This window comes from Scomber scombrus, chromosome 2 (assembly GCF_963691925.1).
Source record: "Scomber scombrus chromosome 2, fScoSco1.1, whole genome shotgun sequence".
NCBI classification, from domain to species: domain Eukaryota; kingdom Metazoa; phylum Chordata; class Actinopteri; order Scombriformes; family Scombridae; genus Scomber; species Scomber scombrus.
In genome coordinates this window covers 23,086,659-23,101,536 of record NC_084971.1, presented here as the reverse complement: position 1 = coordinate 23,101,536, position 14,878 = coordinate 23,086,659, and the positions used below count along the sequence as shown (strand labels likewise).

Sequence of the window (14,878 nt, the reverse complement as noted above, 5' to 3'; positions counted from 1 at the left end):
TTTATGAAGCATTTTGTAAACTTGTGTGCGACTACCATCCATGTGATGATAGGGACGGTTGTCACAAGTGCACAAGACATATTATGACGGTCCATTTCTTTTAAACAGAATAAATTTAAGGAGAATAAGACCACTTTATTCATATAGGCTTCCATTAACCATTAAAGGGAAATTAGTGTCTGAGGAAGTCAAAGGAAAGTAAAAAGTTTGTGAAGCACTTTGTAAACTCGTTTTTTTAAAGGTGCTATATAAATAAAGCTTATTATTTATTATTGTTTGATATGTATTTATTTTGTTTATTTGTTATTTATGGTGTATTTATTTCAATCTAGACATGACCCAGCATTAGTAGAAAGTTGCGGGGGAGGAGGAGGGAAGGGGAGGAAGAAGGGGTTATTGTCTGACGTCAAAATTTATGTTGCCCAGTGTAAACACCTGATTGGCTGAGCCGCGGCGATGGGGGTTCCCCGCCCCAGATTGCAGGGGTAAAACAATAAATGGAGCCTATCACTTTAAATGTTCAATCTCTGGTCCAGCAGAGATCACAGGCTGTCAGATAAAGAGGGAGCGTGGGAAATATCACATCATACACCTGGGATACTCTGTATTTCGGATCAGTTTACTGACTACTTAACTCGTAGTTTATTTATTACAAAAAAAACCCCAAACTGTCGACATAGATAGGTCCTTTCATAAGGTAAGTGTAGCTCTCCTCCAACCGTTGCTATGTCACGGCTGACCAGCTAACCGCCGCACCAGCTAAATGTTAACATTAGCTGCATTGTCTTGTCAAAAAATCACGGGCTGCTCGATGGGAGAGCAAGCTAAATCATTTAAAGTGGCCAAATGGCGTGTGTAGCTGCTTGTATAAACCAGCGCACATTGCCTGTATTAGTTGTGAAGTGTGAATGTTAATCTAATTTATATGTGGCTCCTTCCTTTGTTTTCTTTGAGCTAGCATTAGCGCTCAACTTAGCGCAAGTTAAACGTCATTTGTACTAAAGATTAAGAAATGCGTGTATTCACAGTTAATTATATTTTGAAGTAGCGGTATTCTTCATTTTCGGGTCGAGTAGACATTTTAGTGGCTTATCGTTGTGTCAGCTTGGTGTTTTTTTCCCTCTTCTCTCGCCTCGTTTGCAACCAGCGTGCAAGTTTCTTTTCTTAAAGTACAGCAAAAAATATAATATGTTGTCATTTTTCTTCGTGTCCTTAACATGTTAACTGTTGAGATACTTGAGTAAAAGAAAAAGTGGCCACCGGCTAAAAGGGGAAAAAACGACGACGCCACAAGTTAGCTTTCCTAGAGCTAATGTTGCTAACTAGCAATGTCGCAAGCTTGACGTTGCTTTCCCCGTTTTCGCTGTTATAAGATGAGATAAGTATTGATATTAGTATTGCTTTGCTTACATACTTAACAGTATAGGCTTTCAATTAGTTCTAAATGTCTATAACATGCACGTATGCTTTTTAAATTAGGCATCTGTCACCACGTATCGCTAGTAATGAACATGCGACACATGTAAGAGATAAAAAAATGTTGTTAGCCTAAATATTGGGAGGCCTCTGTCAAATAGTAGGCCACTGATTTAACAAACAGATGTATGTAACAATAATGTGTTGTACAGTTTAAAAAAAAAAAAAGGATTTAATTGTATAAAGTGCTTCTTTTATGCGCTCCTTGTCTTGAACGCCTTGAATCGTCGCTTCCTATTTTATCTACAGCCGGTTTCCCCCCTTTGTCTCATTGGATGAACGTGATGGCGCAGTTCAATGTTAGCTGGTAGGTTAGCCAGCAAGCTGTCTTTTCCTGTCAGGTTTGATGTGGGTCAGATGAAACATGGCCCTAAAGTGAGACAAAGAAAGTGAAACATTGCTCTGTAGAAAGGAAACGTATTAATAGACGTTTTTATGCTTTAGTTTCCTGCGCAAACACCTATTCTGTTGGCTTGAACCACTATAAACCTAAATGTATATTAATATATAGGCTTTCCTTAGAATGACCTGACCGTACATAATTTATATAATTGACTCTAATTTGAATTCGTACGTAATTTTCTCCTACGTTCACGTTCTACTGGTTTCTTGGCTAAAACTAATGCAGTATATAATGCAAAACCACGTTTTCTAAAGTTCACAATGTTCACTTTATGTTGACTTGGCACTTCAACTTTACTTTCAGTTTTGTGAGCGCGGTTAGGTTGTGGTGCAATTGAAATGAATTGCGGTATGAGTAATAAGAGAGTAGACACACCTCTACCGTATAATGCAATACTATTCACAGCCTCAAATGACCGTAAAAAGTTTAATCAGCACCTCTCCAAAAAGTCTGAACAAAAACTAAACATTATAAACTTCATGGAGGTAAATGTATTACAGGGCTGTAATAATAGACTGCGTTAGTTTTACTTCAGTGTGCCTAATTACCTGCCAACTGTGTGTGTACATGCAATAAGTGCCAACATGTATTTTTAGACAGTGCAACTAAATACTTGTTGTTGTTTTTTTTCTCTTCCAGCACTTAATATTGTTTACCAAAGAAATGGTGATGGAGAAGCCAAGTCCCCTGCTTGTAGGGCGGGAGTTTGTGAGGCAGTATTACACACTCTTAAACAAGGCACCAGATTTCCTGCACAGGTAATTACTGAAATGTGACGTGGTACAAAATACATGAATGTATGAATTTTGGGGAATACTTAAATGTCATCTTGTTGTGCCATCAGGTTTTATGGGAGGAATTCTTCCTATGTTCATGGGGGACTCGACCCAAGTGGCAAGCTGGCGGAAGCGGTGTACGGGCAAGCGGTAAGTAAAAACTAAAGGAAGATTCACTTTTTAAAGAAAGTTTATTAGGTGTCTCATACAATATTATTCATTTCTTCTGTTTTCCCCTCATGTGTTGCTGTTATACTCAATTTTATTTATTATACTATTATTATGCTTTTTGAGTAAATGGACACTAGTTTCTTCTTAATTCAATGCAACATACTAATTGTACACAGTATGTGCTATATTGTATAGTGTAGCATACTGTTTTTGCAGTTGGCACACAAGAAATGAACACATGTCAACATATCGTGACAGGAAATGGTACTACATGCAGCAACAAACTGTCAATATCTTAACAGACATAAAGCGAAACATTTCCGACTATGACAACTAATTAGTTTAACTAAATATTTCTGTAGCTGGTTCTGCAGCCTCATTTCTTTTGTGCATTGAAGTGTCGGTCATAGTGTCAATCAATTTTTTTTTACTGTTCACAATGAATGAACACAAAACCATTTTAGAATAACAAGAGGATGTTTGTTGATTTCAACCAATTTTTCCATAACATTTTTTTTCTACTTTACACTCTATTTCTTAGGAAATCCACAAGAAGGTCATGTCTCTGCAGTTTAGTGAATGCCACACAAAGATCAGGCATGTGGATGCCCACGCCACACTAAGTGATGGAGTGGTGGTGCAAGTCCTGGGAGAACTGTCCAACAATGGTCAGCCCATGAGGAAGTTCATGCAAACTTTTGTGCTTGCTCCAGAGGTGAGTACATCTACCTTTCAGTCTCTTCATTTTTTAATTTTAACTAAAAAATTTGGATCAAACAGAGCTAGTAAAACAAAATGAGTTGCTGTTGCTAAACTAAAATTACTCAGGGGGACTATCTGAAAGAAAACCAGCATTCCTTAAATAAATGTCTAGTTCACAAGATACTAATATGTGGTTAGCTTTGTGGTTTTTCAAATTTATGCTGTTGAGCAAGCAAAATGTGATTTTTGTTTTTTGCTTTTCTTTAGGGTTCAGTGGCAAACAAGTTCTACGTCCACAATGACATCTTCCGTTACGAGGACGAGGTTTTTGGGGACTCTGAAGCTGAGCTTGATGAGGGTAAAATGTTCATAAATATACAATAAAGACCTTTGTTTGTTTGTGAGCTTTTAGCTTGTGTTCATGGTTGAATTCAAAGGCCACTCATGCAAATACGTTCTCAATTTGTTTCTTTGTGCTTTTTCACTTAGAATCAGAGGAGGAAGTTGAAGAGGAGCCAGAAGAGAGGCAGCAGTCCCCCGAGCCGCTTCAAGAAAGCCCCAACAGCACCACCTACTATGAACCTCACCCCGTCACGTAAGCTAAAACTTATCATAACTATGATATTATATTTAAATGTTTGCCTTTGTTTTTTTTAACATAGCGTACATTATTTTGCCTGTTAAAGTTGATCTATATGTGGGGGGTGAAATCATTCTGGATTGTGCTCTGCAGTAATGGAGTAGAGGAGCCCATGGAGGAGCCAGCTCCAGAACCTGAGCCAGAGCCTGAACCAGAGCCCAAAGTTGAGGAGATTAAGCCTGAAGTAGATGAGAAGGTTCTGGAAGAGATGGAGGAGAAAGCCCCTTCACCAGTCCCTGTGGAGTCCCCACCAAATACCCAGGAGCCTCCCAAGGTGAGGTCGATGTTTTTCCGCTTAGTTTACATGTGTCAATCAATCAGTTTTTATTTATATAACACCAAATCACAACAAAAGTTATCTCAAGGCACTTTTCACATAGAGCAGGACTAGACCAAACTCTTTAATTTAATTTAATTTAAAGAGACCCAACATTCCCCCATGAGCAAGCACTTGGCAACAGCACCAAGGAAATACTCCCCCAGTACTTTCCATGAATAAGATTACTGTAGCTAGTTCAGTTCACTGAATCTGTGAGGTCTTATAACTGAAGGTCTGTAATCGATGTGTTTTACATGCACTTGAGTAACTGAGTAATTTCGAGAAACCTGGTTTCTGTTATCAGGGCACAGGATAAGAGATACCTGATCTTTCCAGCTAGATTTCTCGTAAAGAGCACAGATTTCCTCTGTACGGGTAACTGGATTTTTATTCTATTATTCAGCTTAGGAAGCTGGACAATCATTTTTGCGTTAATTACCTTTTTTAACTTGGCACAGTCTGCGCTGCTTGTTCCCCTCATTACTCTACGTCTTGTCCCCCAAACAATAACAGACTGATTTGTTAATTAAAGTAGGTCATCAGCAGGCAGGTAGCTAGTCCATCACATCACTTTTCAGCTCTGATCAAAACATGAAGTCTGTGAGAGGTCATGATCTGAGTGTCTCAGAGAGTCTGCCTGCATTGGTTTCTATTTTTTGCCCACACTCTGGTGTAGCAGAAGCGTATTGGCCCGATTTGGGAGGATAAATGGAGAGGTTATGCTTTCATAGTTTGGAGAACCCCTGGTCCACACGGGGGAAGTGACGGCGGAGCTGCTAAAACCAAAAGAGATAATTACATGAGTGGATGAATTCCATCCAAAATCTGACTGCAACACAAAGTATCCTCTGGAAGTCTAAATAAGTCGATAACCACTATCAGATGTATTTGGGACTGATGAAAAGCTGTGCTCCGTCCGCCTGCCTCTCACCGCACCACCAGTCTATTCTGGCACAGACACGCTAAAAAAAAATCGGACTGCAGCGTCCTCTGTTATTAATACAGTTAAATTAAGAAAGCTATGCTTCAAAAATAAAGATGGAGAGGAATCTGATTACTGACCGGCTGCATGCATAACCAGATTTACAGTAAACAGGGTACCTCAGTGCACGTGGTACCCTGGTCTGCTCCCACACAGTCAATATTTTTCCAATAAGATTTAAAAAAAAAAAATGGATTAATGTACTTTATTCTCAAATTAAGATTGTCAAAGGCACAAACCAGAAGCATATCACTGAGTCCAACAGTTACATACTCTGTCCAATGATATACCCACCAATATTTTAGTATGTTGTTGTAGCTCTAACCATTCGATTACTGCATCGCTCACAGGCTTTCTCCTGGGCCTCAGTGACCAGTAAAAACCTGCCTCCCTCTGGAATGTCTCCACATGTTGTTAAAGCTCCAAGCTCACAGGTAACTAACCACCACCCAACATTAAAATGTGGACTATCATTACAAAAACATTCTAATAAAATGAACTGTATATTGCAGCATATTACCAATAAAGGGCTCATTATACAGTCTATACAACACTATGCAGTAGTCTACCACAGTATTTTCTACAGCTTGTTATAGACATAGTGCCCTTTTAAAACTTCAAGTAATTACAGATAAGAATTACAAATAAGGTAATATTTTGCTTCTTTTTTGCATCTAAGCTTGTTCACATTTGTGTACTAGAACTACTGCCTGCCATTGTAGTTGATTAATAGAAATGTGACTAATGAGTTTAGTCTAGAAGAGAAAAACAACTTATCTGTCCAAACAATTTATACATCTTCATGCTCCAACTTAAGTACTTGTCAAATGTAGATACTGATGCATCAACACAGCAAAAACTCAAAAGCAGATGAGTGAAAGTTGGAGTGGCCGAGGAGAGTCCTTAATCAAACCTTTTAAAAGCTAAAGGTTTAAATGGTATAACCCAATACACCATAGGAATGTATGATTTTAGAATAAAGTTCTTTCCTATCGAAAGATCAATATAACTAAAAGAGGTTGATGGGACAAACGATTACCTCAGAAAATGTATTTCTCCTGTGTCACTGCCCAAATCAGTGAGCACTGCAACAAAATTAAAGACCTGGAACGAATAAACACAAATATTATGATTAGCTGACTTCAGCTGATTGAAAGTAAATCCATTGTGAAAGTGATGAGTGATTGGTTTGGTGACACCTTCTCCATACAGCCCAGAGTTGAAGCCAAGCCGGAGACACAGACAGCACCCATCCGACCCCGAGACCAGCGCACACGTGACAGACCGACCTTCACTCAGCGGGGCCCCCGACCTGGTACTGCCCAAACAATTTCCCCCAAATCACCGTTAGAGTTTTTATTTGGTTTATTCTTACTCTCTGCATGTGTCTTTGTCACTAATAGATGGTGTTGCATCTTCGGAGTCACAAACGGGAAAACCACACTTAAGTTTTGTTAACAAAGGTAAAGATTTAAGTCACGTTTGTGTTAATTAATTAATAATCTTGTTTCATGACTATTCTTACTCAGTGAGACTATTCAGTGATCGTCTTCTTACAGGTTGGATGAGTTTTACTTGACTTCTGATATTTTTCTTCCTGCCGTTTCGTTCTGACCAGCAGGTGGCAGAGGCGATGCTGAATCTGGTGACATGGACAGCAGGCGGATTGTCCGCTACCCAGACAGCCATCAGCTTTTTGTCGGCAACCTCCCACATGACATCGATGAGAGCGAGCTCAAAGATTTCTTCATGAGTATGTTTCCTCACAAAGCAAGACATCATCAATGCACTCTCTATTCAGTTTAAAATAATCAATGTCTGTTTCTGATTGTGGATAAATTTAAGTTTAATTATATAATATCTTTTTTTTTCCATTTTGCAGCGTACGGAAATGTAGTTGAGCTGCGGATCAACACCAAGGGTGTCGGTGGGAAGCTTCCCAACTTTGGTTTTGTGGTCTTTGATGACTCTGATCCGGTGCAGAGAATCCTGGGGGCCAAGGTAGAAGGGGCATGTATTGACTTTTCATTACCCACTTTCATTCATTTGGTGGCGGTTTGGTGACACATTTCTTACAATTAGCTCAACACTGGATTTCACAGATGGGTAAAACATCAATAAGACATGAAATGCTAAAAGATATTGTCTGTTATGAGTACATAATGTTTCCCGATTTGATTTGATCATCAAATTACACTTATTAACAGAGTATCCAAGGCTGTGTTCAGACCAATTTTAAGTATTGCATAAAAAAGAGCATCAAAAGAAGGGCAGTTTGGCTTTGAAGCAGAATTTGACAGTTCAGGGAAGTTTTCACTGCAGCAGTATTTTTCTGCAAAGCTAGAATTGGCTGCTGTAGGGCTCAACCTACAACAGTGGCTTGCACTTATTTGATTGGCCATCGTAATGCTTTCCGGAAAGACAACTGGATTGGGCCGTCATAAAAGTTAAGCCTGGATCTACTTTTATGTAATTTTTTAATACCTCCATGTTGGATCAGATGCTGGGACACTTAACAACAGTTTATAAAACTCTGAGAGAGGATTGTACAACATGGGTTAAAAAAGCAAATGTTCAGGTTATAAATCCTGTTTTGTAATTCAAATGATTTCAGTCTGAACACGGCCTCAGTGATTAGAACATTTTACAGGCAGGGAAACGCTGGATGAACTCATCAGATGAGACCGGTGTGATGTGTAACGATGCTCTCATAGATGAACAAACCAGTGTGCAAACCAGTGAATGATGTGGGTTGTGAAATGGACGTGGAAATATTAAGTTCTGGTTTCTCCCGTAATGACCTCGTTTTTTTCCTTCCCTCTAGCCCATCATGTTCCGTGGTGAAGTGCGTCTGAATGTGGAGGAGAAGAAGACGAGGGCGGTGCGAGAGCGAGAGACCCGCGGCGGAGGAGACGAACGTCGGGACATGAGGCGCAACGACCGGGGTCCTGGAGGTTCACGGGGTATCGTGGGAAGCGGAATGATGCGTGAACGAGACGGGAGGGGACCACCACCCCGGAGTGGCATGGCCCCCAAGCCTGGCATGGGCTCTGGAAGGGGCTCCGGCGGCCAGGGTGAAGGTCGCTTCACAACCCAGCGCCGCTGAGAAGAGCACCACCTGCAGTGTGGAAGTAGTACCGTGTTCTTCATCTTCAACCGTTCTCGTTAACGAAAAGAAATCTTCATGTATAAACGTATATATTTGTTTTTGTTTGTTTTTTTCGTTTTGTTTTTTTAATTTTTTTGTTCCCCCTTTGCTTTGGAATGTGACACAACCTGTCAACCATTTGTTTGTGAAATAGACAAAACAAAAAATAAGCAAACAAAAAATTCGCTTATTAGTTGTGAGCTGAGCGTCCTTTTTTGGGGGGGTATCTCAAGAATTCACAAACTTTAATTTGTAAATTCGTGAAAAAAGGCAAACCAACCAGGAGTAATCTGCCACATTAGGAGGGACTGATAAAGACTTGTAACTACGATAATACAGCCCATCATTTGGAAAAGAGATTATATGCCTTGACTTAACTGGGGCGCTGCTTCACGAAAATCCCTCTATTGCACATTTTATATGGTAGTTTTCTGCCCGTTACTGTTGGAAAAGAGTGAGATGCAAAAATTTGTGCAGTTCCAGGGGAAAAGCTTGCCTTTTACTTTTTTCCTTTTTTGAGAGACCACTGCTTCAAAATTGCATAATGCACTCATCAATATGCACTAATGGGTACTTTTGTCGTGTTACATTGACAACCATGCTCGGAACGCAGCTGGAGAGACCTGTTTGTCTCAAAGCGATACGACTTAACGGGGCAGGCCTCGCTCACAGCGCCTGTCTGCTGTGACCAATGTACTTTTCACATTTCTGACCCAAAACTACGCTTCAATTACTGCTGGATGGACAAGATGACAAGCAAATCTACATTATATTTTTTCCTCATTTATAAATAAGAAAAAAGCTCAAATCCTTGACTTTTCACCAAACGAGTGGAGGGACAAAGGATAAAACAAGAAACAAAAGCTGAATAGAAGAGTGGTGGTAATGATGGCGGCTCGCTCCATTTTTCTTTTGATTCCAAGTTTTGGTTTGTTTTTTTTTGTTTTTTTTGGTTTGGTTTTTTTCTCTCTCTCCATGTTTTTCCCTGCCAGCTAAAGCGCAAAACTGGGACGGACATCTCCCTCCCTCTTCCCTCCCTTTCTGTCTTAAGTGCAGAGTAACAGAATAAATGTACAGCAAAAATCAGTTTACTGTATGTTTTTTGTTTTTTTGCGTAATAATTTTTCATTTCTCTCTTTCGACTTGATAAAAGCATGATGGTGCCTTCTATTTCACCTTTTCCAGTCTTACTAAGAAAAAAATAAAAATAAAACAAAGCGTTGCAGTTCGAGGCTCGCTGCCTCCTAATGTGGAGCTGCTCATTTTGAACTATTGTCTACTGGGAGCAGATTTAAGGAAAAAAAAAAACTTGCAGTATTCACACGATTAAAGGTTGTTTTTTTTCTGGTGCATATTTTGATTTTTCCATACTGTTTTACTACCTAAGATGATCTGCTGTGAGTTTTGTACATTTGTTTTGTATTGTGTCTGTTCTGGGTTTTGTAGAGACAATAGGTGCCTCAAGTTCTGTTTGTTGTTAAATGGTTTAAGAGGTGCACATGAAGAACTACTCCCAAAAGAAAAAGACAAAAGGTACATTAAAGGTGGTTACAGTGATATGCTTTGTCCTTGGTTTTAACGAGTCATAGCTCTACACGAGGATGATTTCAGTGAACTGAGGTTTGGGAAGAGGAAATTGTCTCAATGTTTCAGACACTGTTTCCTTACTTTCAGTCTGACGGTAGTTTTTTGCAACTCATGGCAGCACTCGGGTTAATTCCTGGACTCACAAATTGTCAGACTGTTCTTTTTTCAGCAACAATTTTGTAATCTGTGTGGGTGGGCTGGCCATAGTTTCAGCCCACAGACTAGCAAATAATTGTGCTCACTTTTTCTAGCCGTTTATGCATTTGTATTTTCATAATGCTGATTATTCATTGTGCTTATTATATTCATTTATTTTTTACAGTCAGTGTGAATGCCATACCAATAGGCTTTTCTTTTTTTTTTCTTCTTTATTTCTTTTTCTTCTTTTTACCACTCAGTAGGGAGGGAAGATCTTGGTTTCAGCTGGGAAAGAAAACATGACACAACATGAGATGTTTTATGTTATTTTTGTTATCTTGCACTGAAATGGGAAGTGAAAAATTGATGTAGCATTTTCCTGGACAAACATGCTAATGAGGTCTTCCTTGTCTGGTGGTATTGCACTATTTCCAACCTTTCTGGGACAATCTTGTCAGTTTGAACACAACCTCTCCAAATTTTTCATCTGGCATTAAACAAACAGCCTGAAATTTTTGCTGTCTTGCAGTTTAAACATGATTTAATGCGCATTTAATGTAGTTTTCCCTCAGTAAAGCTCGGCTACACTTCCTTATAGCTGAGATAAAAAAACTATTTTCACATCATTTTGAGAAATATCAGTTTTTGTCTTTTCAGGTCCTAGAGTATTTTAACAGTTCTCACGGGTGCCTAAACCCCCGAATGTTTATTTTTTCAGGTAAATTGCATAACACGGGCACTTGACTGCAATCATACTTTTACAGCAGAGGTCGATTAAGAGAATGGTGAAGAAGAGCCATCATGCTTTCAGACCAATCTGTGCTTTTAACATCTCAGTGGTGGTTTAAACAAAAAAAAAAAGAAAAATGTCTGAGCGTTTATCAATTTTACGGTTGGATCTTTTTCACTGAGGTCTTCAAGGACCTGCCTGCCCTTCTCCAAACTGTAACTGTAAACTTTCCTGTGGTTGAAATGCAGTAGAGTGGATCCACATTGTGAATCATTCCAGTCCTTTTTGAGTGGAAATAGAAGAACCTTCTTTGGCTTTAGCAGGTGTGGTAAACAGTTGGCTGCCATCTTAATTTACTGTGTTTACCCTTTTTACTTGTTGCTAGTACAAAACCGTTGCAGGTGGAAAATCTTTTATTTTTGCCTTATTTTATTTTAATTTTTTGTTTTGTTTTCTTTCCTTTCCATTTTGAATGTGTTGGATTTAACATACAATAAACTACTGATATCAGCACCACTCATACCGTTTGTCATGTTTACAGGTTACTTACATTAGAGATCATGTGTTTAACAGGCTGTTGTTACACACTGATGAGCAGAGAACACAAGTAGCTGTAAGATTTGCTCCAGGCGTGTACAGATGTGGTACCTGTCTCAATCTTTGAAGATGGTGCACAAACGGTAAATAAGTAAAATGACCGTTGTCTGTTTTTTTCATCAATATTTTGAACTTCACAAGTTTTGGTTGTCATTAAACTTTTGTTATTCATAAATGAGACTGACGTTTAAAGGGCCCTTAAACATTTATGAGTTTTTCCATTTACATACTTAAACGTTCACAGTTGTTACTCTCGTGCATGCAGAAAATAATTTAATCAGTCTTGTGATTTGTTACACATCCAGCATTTTGACGTTTTAGATAACCTCTTTGATTCCTTGTTGGATTGCGGAAAATACCACCCAGAAACTGACCTACTGTGTAGTGTGGATCTTCCTGAAGATCCAGTATCTACTGTTTAGCTGGAAGAAAGCCAGTTAGGCTGTACAAGCCGTCCAGCATCATGAAGGTCTCCACTGACTGGATTATGTGGGAGAATGTGAAAGGTAGGTATGATATATCAGCTGGAAGAGGAGGCGGTTTTATCCACTTTCCCAGAGTCAGAAACAAATAAATACCTTCAGACAGACAATTTTATGCATTTGGTGTAGTTTGCAGTGTGTCCAGGCTCAGTTTTAGAGTGTCTATGGGATCAAATAACAATCATGATCCTAAAGGCATCCAGGAATTGAGCAAAGCTAAGCAGGTAAGTTGGGGGGGGGGTTGAAAACCCCAGTTATTGTGGATTGCTTCACTAATTGGTTGCTCAACATCATTTTATCAACAAAATGTTAATTACTTTAATTGCAGCGTGCATCAGCTTGCAGCTCAGTGCTTTGGCCTTGAGTTAGATGAACAGAAGGGTCACGGATGACACGCTAAAGAGCACAAACAGGACACGGCTGGACGCAGCTTATCAGAAACCTGGAAACTGTTATGGGGGATTTGGATAACCACATTTCTCATGTTCCTGAATATGATCAAAACAAGGGTACTTGTGTGAACGCACTCAAAGAATAACCACAGTGAACTCAGACATTAGAGCAGACGTGTGGAAGATGGTGTCAGAGCTGCAGCTGTCGGTGGGGATTGAGGTCATGACCTTATTTTTTGGGGTATTGGGGGGATTTTAAGGTTTCAGCAACCTTGGGGGAGTATATTCAGCATAAACACCTTTTTTCTAGACATAATCCAGTATTTTTCTGATGAATGCATTTATTTCCCAACCAGAGTTTTACCTCCTTGCTGACCTTCATTTTGTCATGAAAGTGTATCCACACACTGAATGGATGCTTCCAAAAATTCAATTTATTAAGTATAATCAGGACATTTTGACATTAAGAATTTATTGGATAATATTCATCATATGACTTCTTCCTTCTTTTTTGTACTTCACTGAGATATTACGTTTATTGACCATGTCCATACTGCGCTTAATGCCCCAAGTTTGTCATGATTTAAATGTTTTATGTGTGACAATGATTAAAAATATTGCATAAGTTTAATTCACAAAGGAAAAAAGTAGATACAATATTTCAAATCAAACCTAGGTGCTGAGGAGTTTTACTGCATGTAAAAAAAAAAAGAAAGAAAAGTAATATAAAGCCTTTTGTGTCTCCAGGTGGAGCTGTGTGAAATCTGACAAATGTCATTGAAAATGAAAGAAATCTGCCCACATTTCATATCTGCTTGAGGCTAAATTAGCTGTTATTAGCGTAGCACACCTGAATTTCAGACCAAACTGTTGGCAGTGGACTTGCATTGTGGGTAATGTATTGCAATATTAAATCGGTGGTGTACTCTTAATTGATTGTATAGCCACTGTGTATACCAGGATACCAGTCCTTGCTGAATTGTCCTATAATTATCACTATCATTATTGCATGCCCACTGTAATGTGTCATTTACTTAAAATGTATGTTTGGCCATTTCTTTTACACCTTGTATTTGTACCAACAAAGAACACATTAAACCAAATTAAAACCTCAAATGCCCCGCCTTATTATTATTATTGCAGAAATAAATAAATCATACCACCTTTTTTTAACCTATTTATAATTGTAGCTTAAAGGACAGCATATCTGAAGCATAGCATAGTGCCTCATCTTTTCATGAGTGGTGACTTTGAAGTGATGTGTGATGTTTGTGACATTTCCAGAACTGTGTTATATGACCTTTAATATCACATGGCCTTTGAGGTGGCCCCAACAGTGAATAAAAAGGGGGGTGTGGGTCAAAAAGGAGACTCAGGAGCCTCTCTGGCTGGACTGTCTTGCACAACCTGAGCCGACTTTCTGGATCAGGCAAAAAATACTGCTTGAAATCATTTTCTTGTTGCTCCTTTTGGTTTTGAAGAAGGATATTGAATCAACATACGGTCATAGGAGTCTTATACTACAATTGATGTCAGGAAAGATGTGCAGCAGTAACAGTGTTGTTCAGGCTCAAAAACTGGTGGACCAGCTTCGGGTGGAGGCAGGCATGGAGAGACTTAAGGTACGTAAGAAAAACTACGTGTATAGTAGCTGCACATTACCACATATCTGAACTGCTCCACTTAAGATTTGCATGATTCACAAAGTATAAAGTGTACCAGGATGCTCCATATCTGTTATTTAAAACAGGATGTCCTCTATGTGTTTTTGAAGTATTTTTTTTCTTAATTATTACATTGTGTTATATCCTGTACGTAATGTTATCCTGTCCACCTTTGTCCCAAAAGATCTCCCTCACTGCAGCAGACCTGGTCCAGTACTGTCAGGACCACAGATGCAGTGACCCTCTGCTCACCGGCATCGCTGCCTCGTCCAACCCGTTCAAAGATAAGAAGACCTGTGTGCTGCTTTAACAGTCCTGACTATAGATGACCAGTGTTTCTGATGACTATAACACACAGCAGATGGCCACATGGACAGCTTCTGTATATGAGAGTGAAACCGCAGATTTTCTACTGTCAAAGGGCGACATGATGAACCTTTTTAGCACGGTAGTAAAACTAAACTATTTGGCTTGTGCTTTTAACATCTTCACTACCTTTTCTCCCCTACTTCGCTACACATAGTGCACCTCATACTTCTTATACGTCCTTTAAACCTGAATTAAAGTCAGCACTAAGCATAGATGAGGAGCAGATCATATCTGACTGAGAAAGGAAAGAGTTCAACACACAAAAGCAGCACAGATTAAGACAATATGACATTTAATGACAT

General features: G+C 39.1%; 2 protein-coding genes across 5 annotated transcripts; both read left to right on the top strand.

The window, feature by feature from the left end:
- Window positions 1–543: 543 nt before the first annotated feature.
- On the top strand, window positions 544–11,594 carry g3bp2a (G3BP stress granule assembly factor 2a). 4 transcript variants are annotated; one of them, XM_062431902.1, is made up of 13 exons: window positions 544–697; window positions 2,519–2,637; window positions 2,724–2,805; window positions 3,368–3,541; window positions 3,796–3,886; window positions 4,018–4,123; window positions 4,262–4,442; window positions 5,820–5,903; window positions 6,682–6,784; window positions 6,873–6,932; window positions 7,091–7,222; window positions 7,352–7,470; window positions 8,294–11,594. In XM_062431902.1, the coding sequence occupies exons 2-13, from the start codon at window positions 2,543–2,545 to the stop codon at window positions 8,573–8,575; spliced, it is 1,509 nt and encodes a 502-aa protein (XP_062287886.1). In that variant the 5' UTR covers window positions 544–697; window positions 2,519–2,542; the 3' UTR covers window positions 8,576–11,594. The 4 variants fall into 4 exon arrangements, with proteins under 4 accessions (XP_062287886.1, XP_062287873.1, XP_062287879.1 ...); XM_062431889.1 differs by having other exon boundaries at window positions 7,352–7,479; XM_062431895.1 differs by having other exon boundaries at window positions 7,088–7,222.
- Window positions 11,595–14,063: 2,469 nt separating this feature from the next.
- Window positions 14,064–14,517, top strand: LOC133996715 (guanine nucleotide-binding protein G(I)/G(S)/G(O) subunit gamma-7-like). The gene is made up of 2 exons (XM_062436340.1): window positions 14,064–14,165; window positions 14,392–14,517. The coding sequence occupies exons 1-2, from the start codon at window positions 14,073–14,075 to the stop codon at window positions 14,515–14,517; spliced, it is 219 nt and encodes a 72-aa protein (XP_062292324.1). The 5' UTR covers window positions 14,064–14,072.
- Window positions 14,518–14,878: the final 361 nt, after the last annotated feature.

Coding starts and splice junctions, on each gene's coding strand:
- LOC133996715 (XM_062436340.1), top strand. CDS start 14,073: ATGTCAGGAAAGATGTGCAGCAGTAACAGTGTTGTTCAGGCTCAAAAA. Junction 14,166..14,391: donor CAGGCATGGAGAGACTTAAG/GTACGTAAGAAA, acceptor TTGTCCCAAAAG/ATCTCCCTCACTGCAGCAGA.
- g3bp2a (XM_062431880.1), top strand. CDS start 2,543: ATGGTGATGGAGAAGCCAAGTCCCCTGCTTGTAGGGCGGGAGTTTGTG. Junction 3,542..3,795: donor CTTTTGTGCTTGCTCCAGAG/GTGAGTACATCT, acceptor GCTTTTCTTTAG/GGTTCAGTGGCAAACAAGTT. Junction 4,124..4,261: donor TATGAACCTCACCCCGTCAC/GTAAGCTAAAAC, acceptor TGTGCTCTGCAG/TAATGGAGTAGAGGAGCCCA.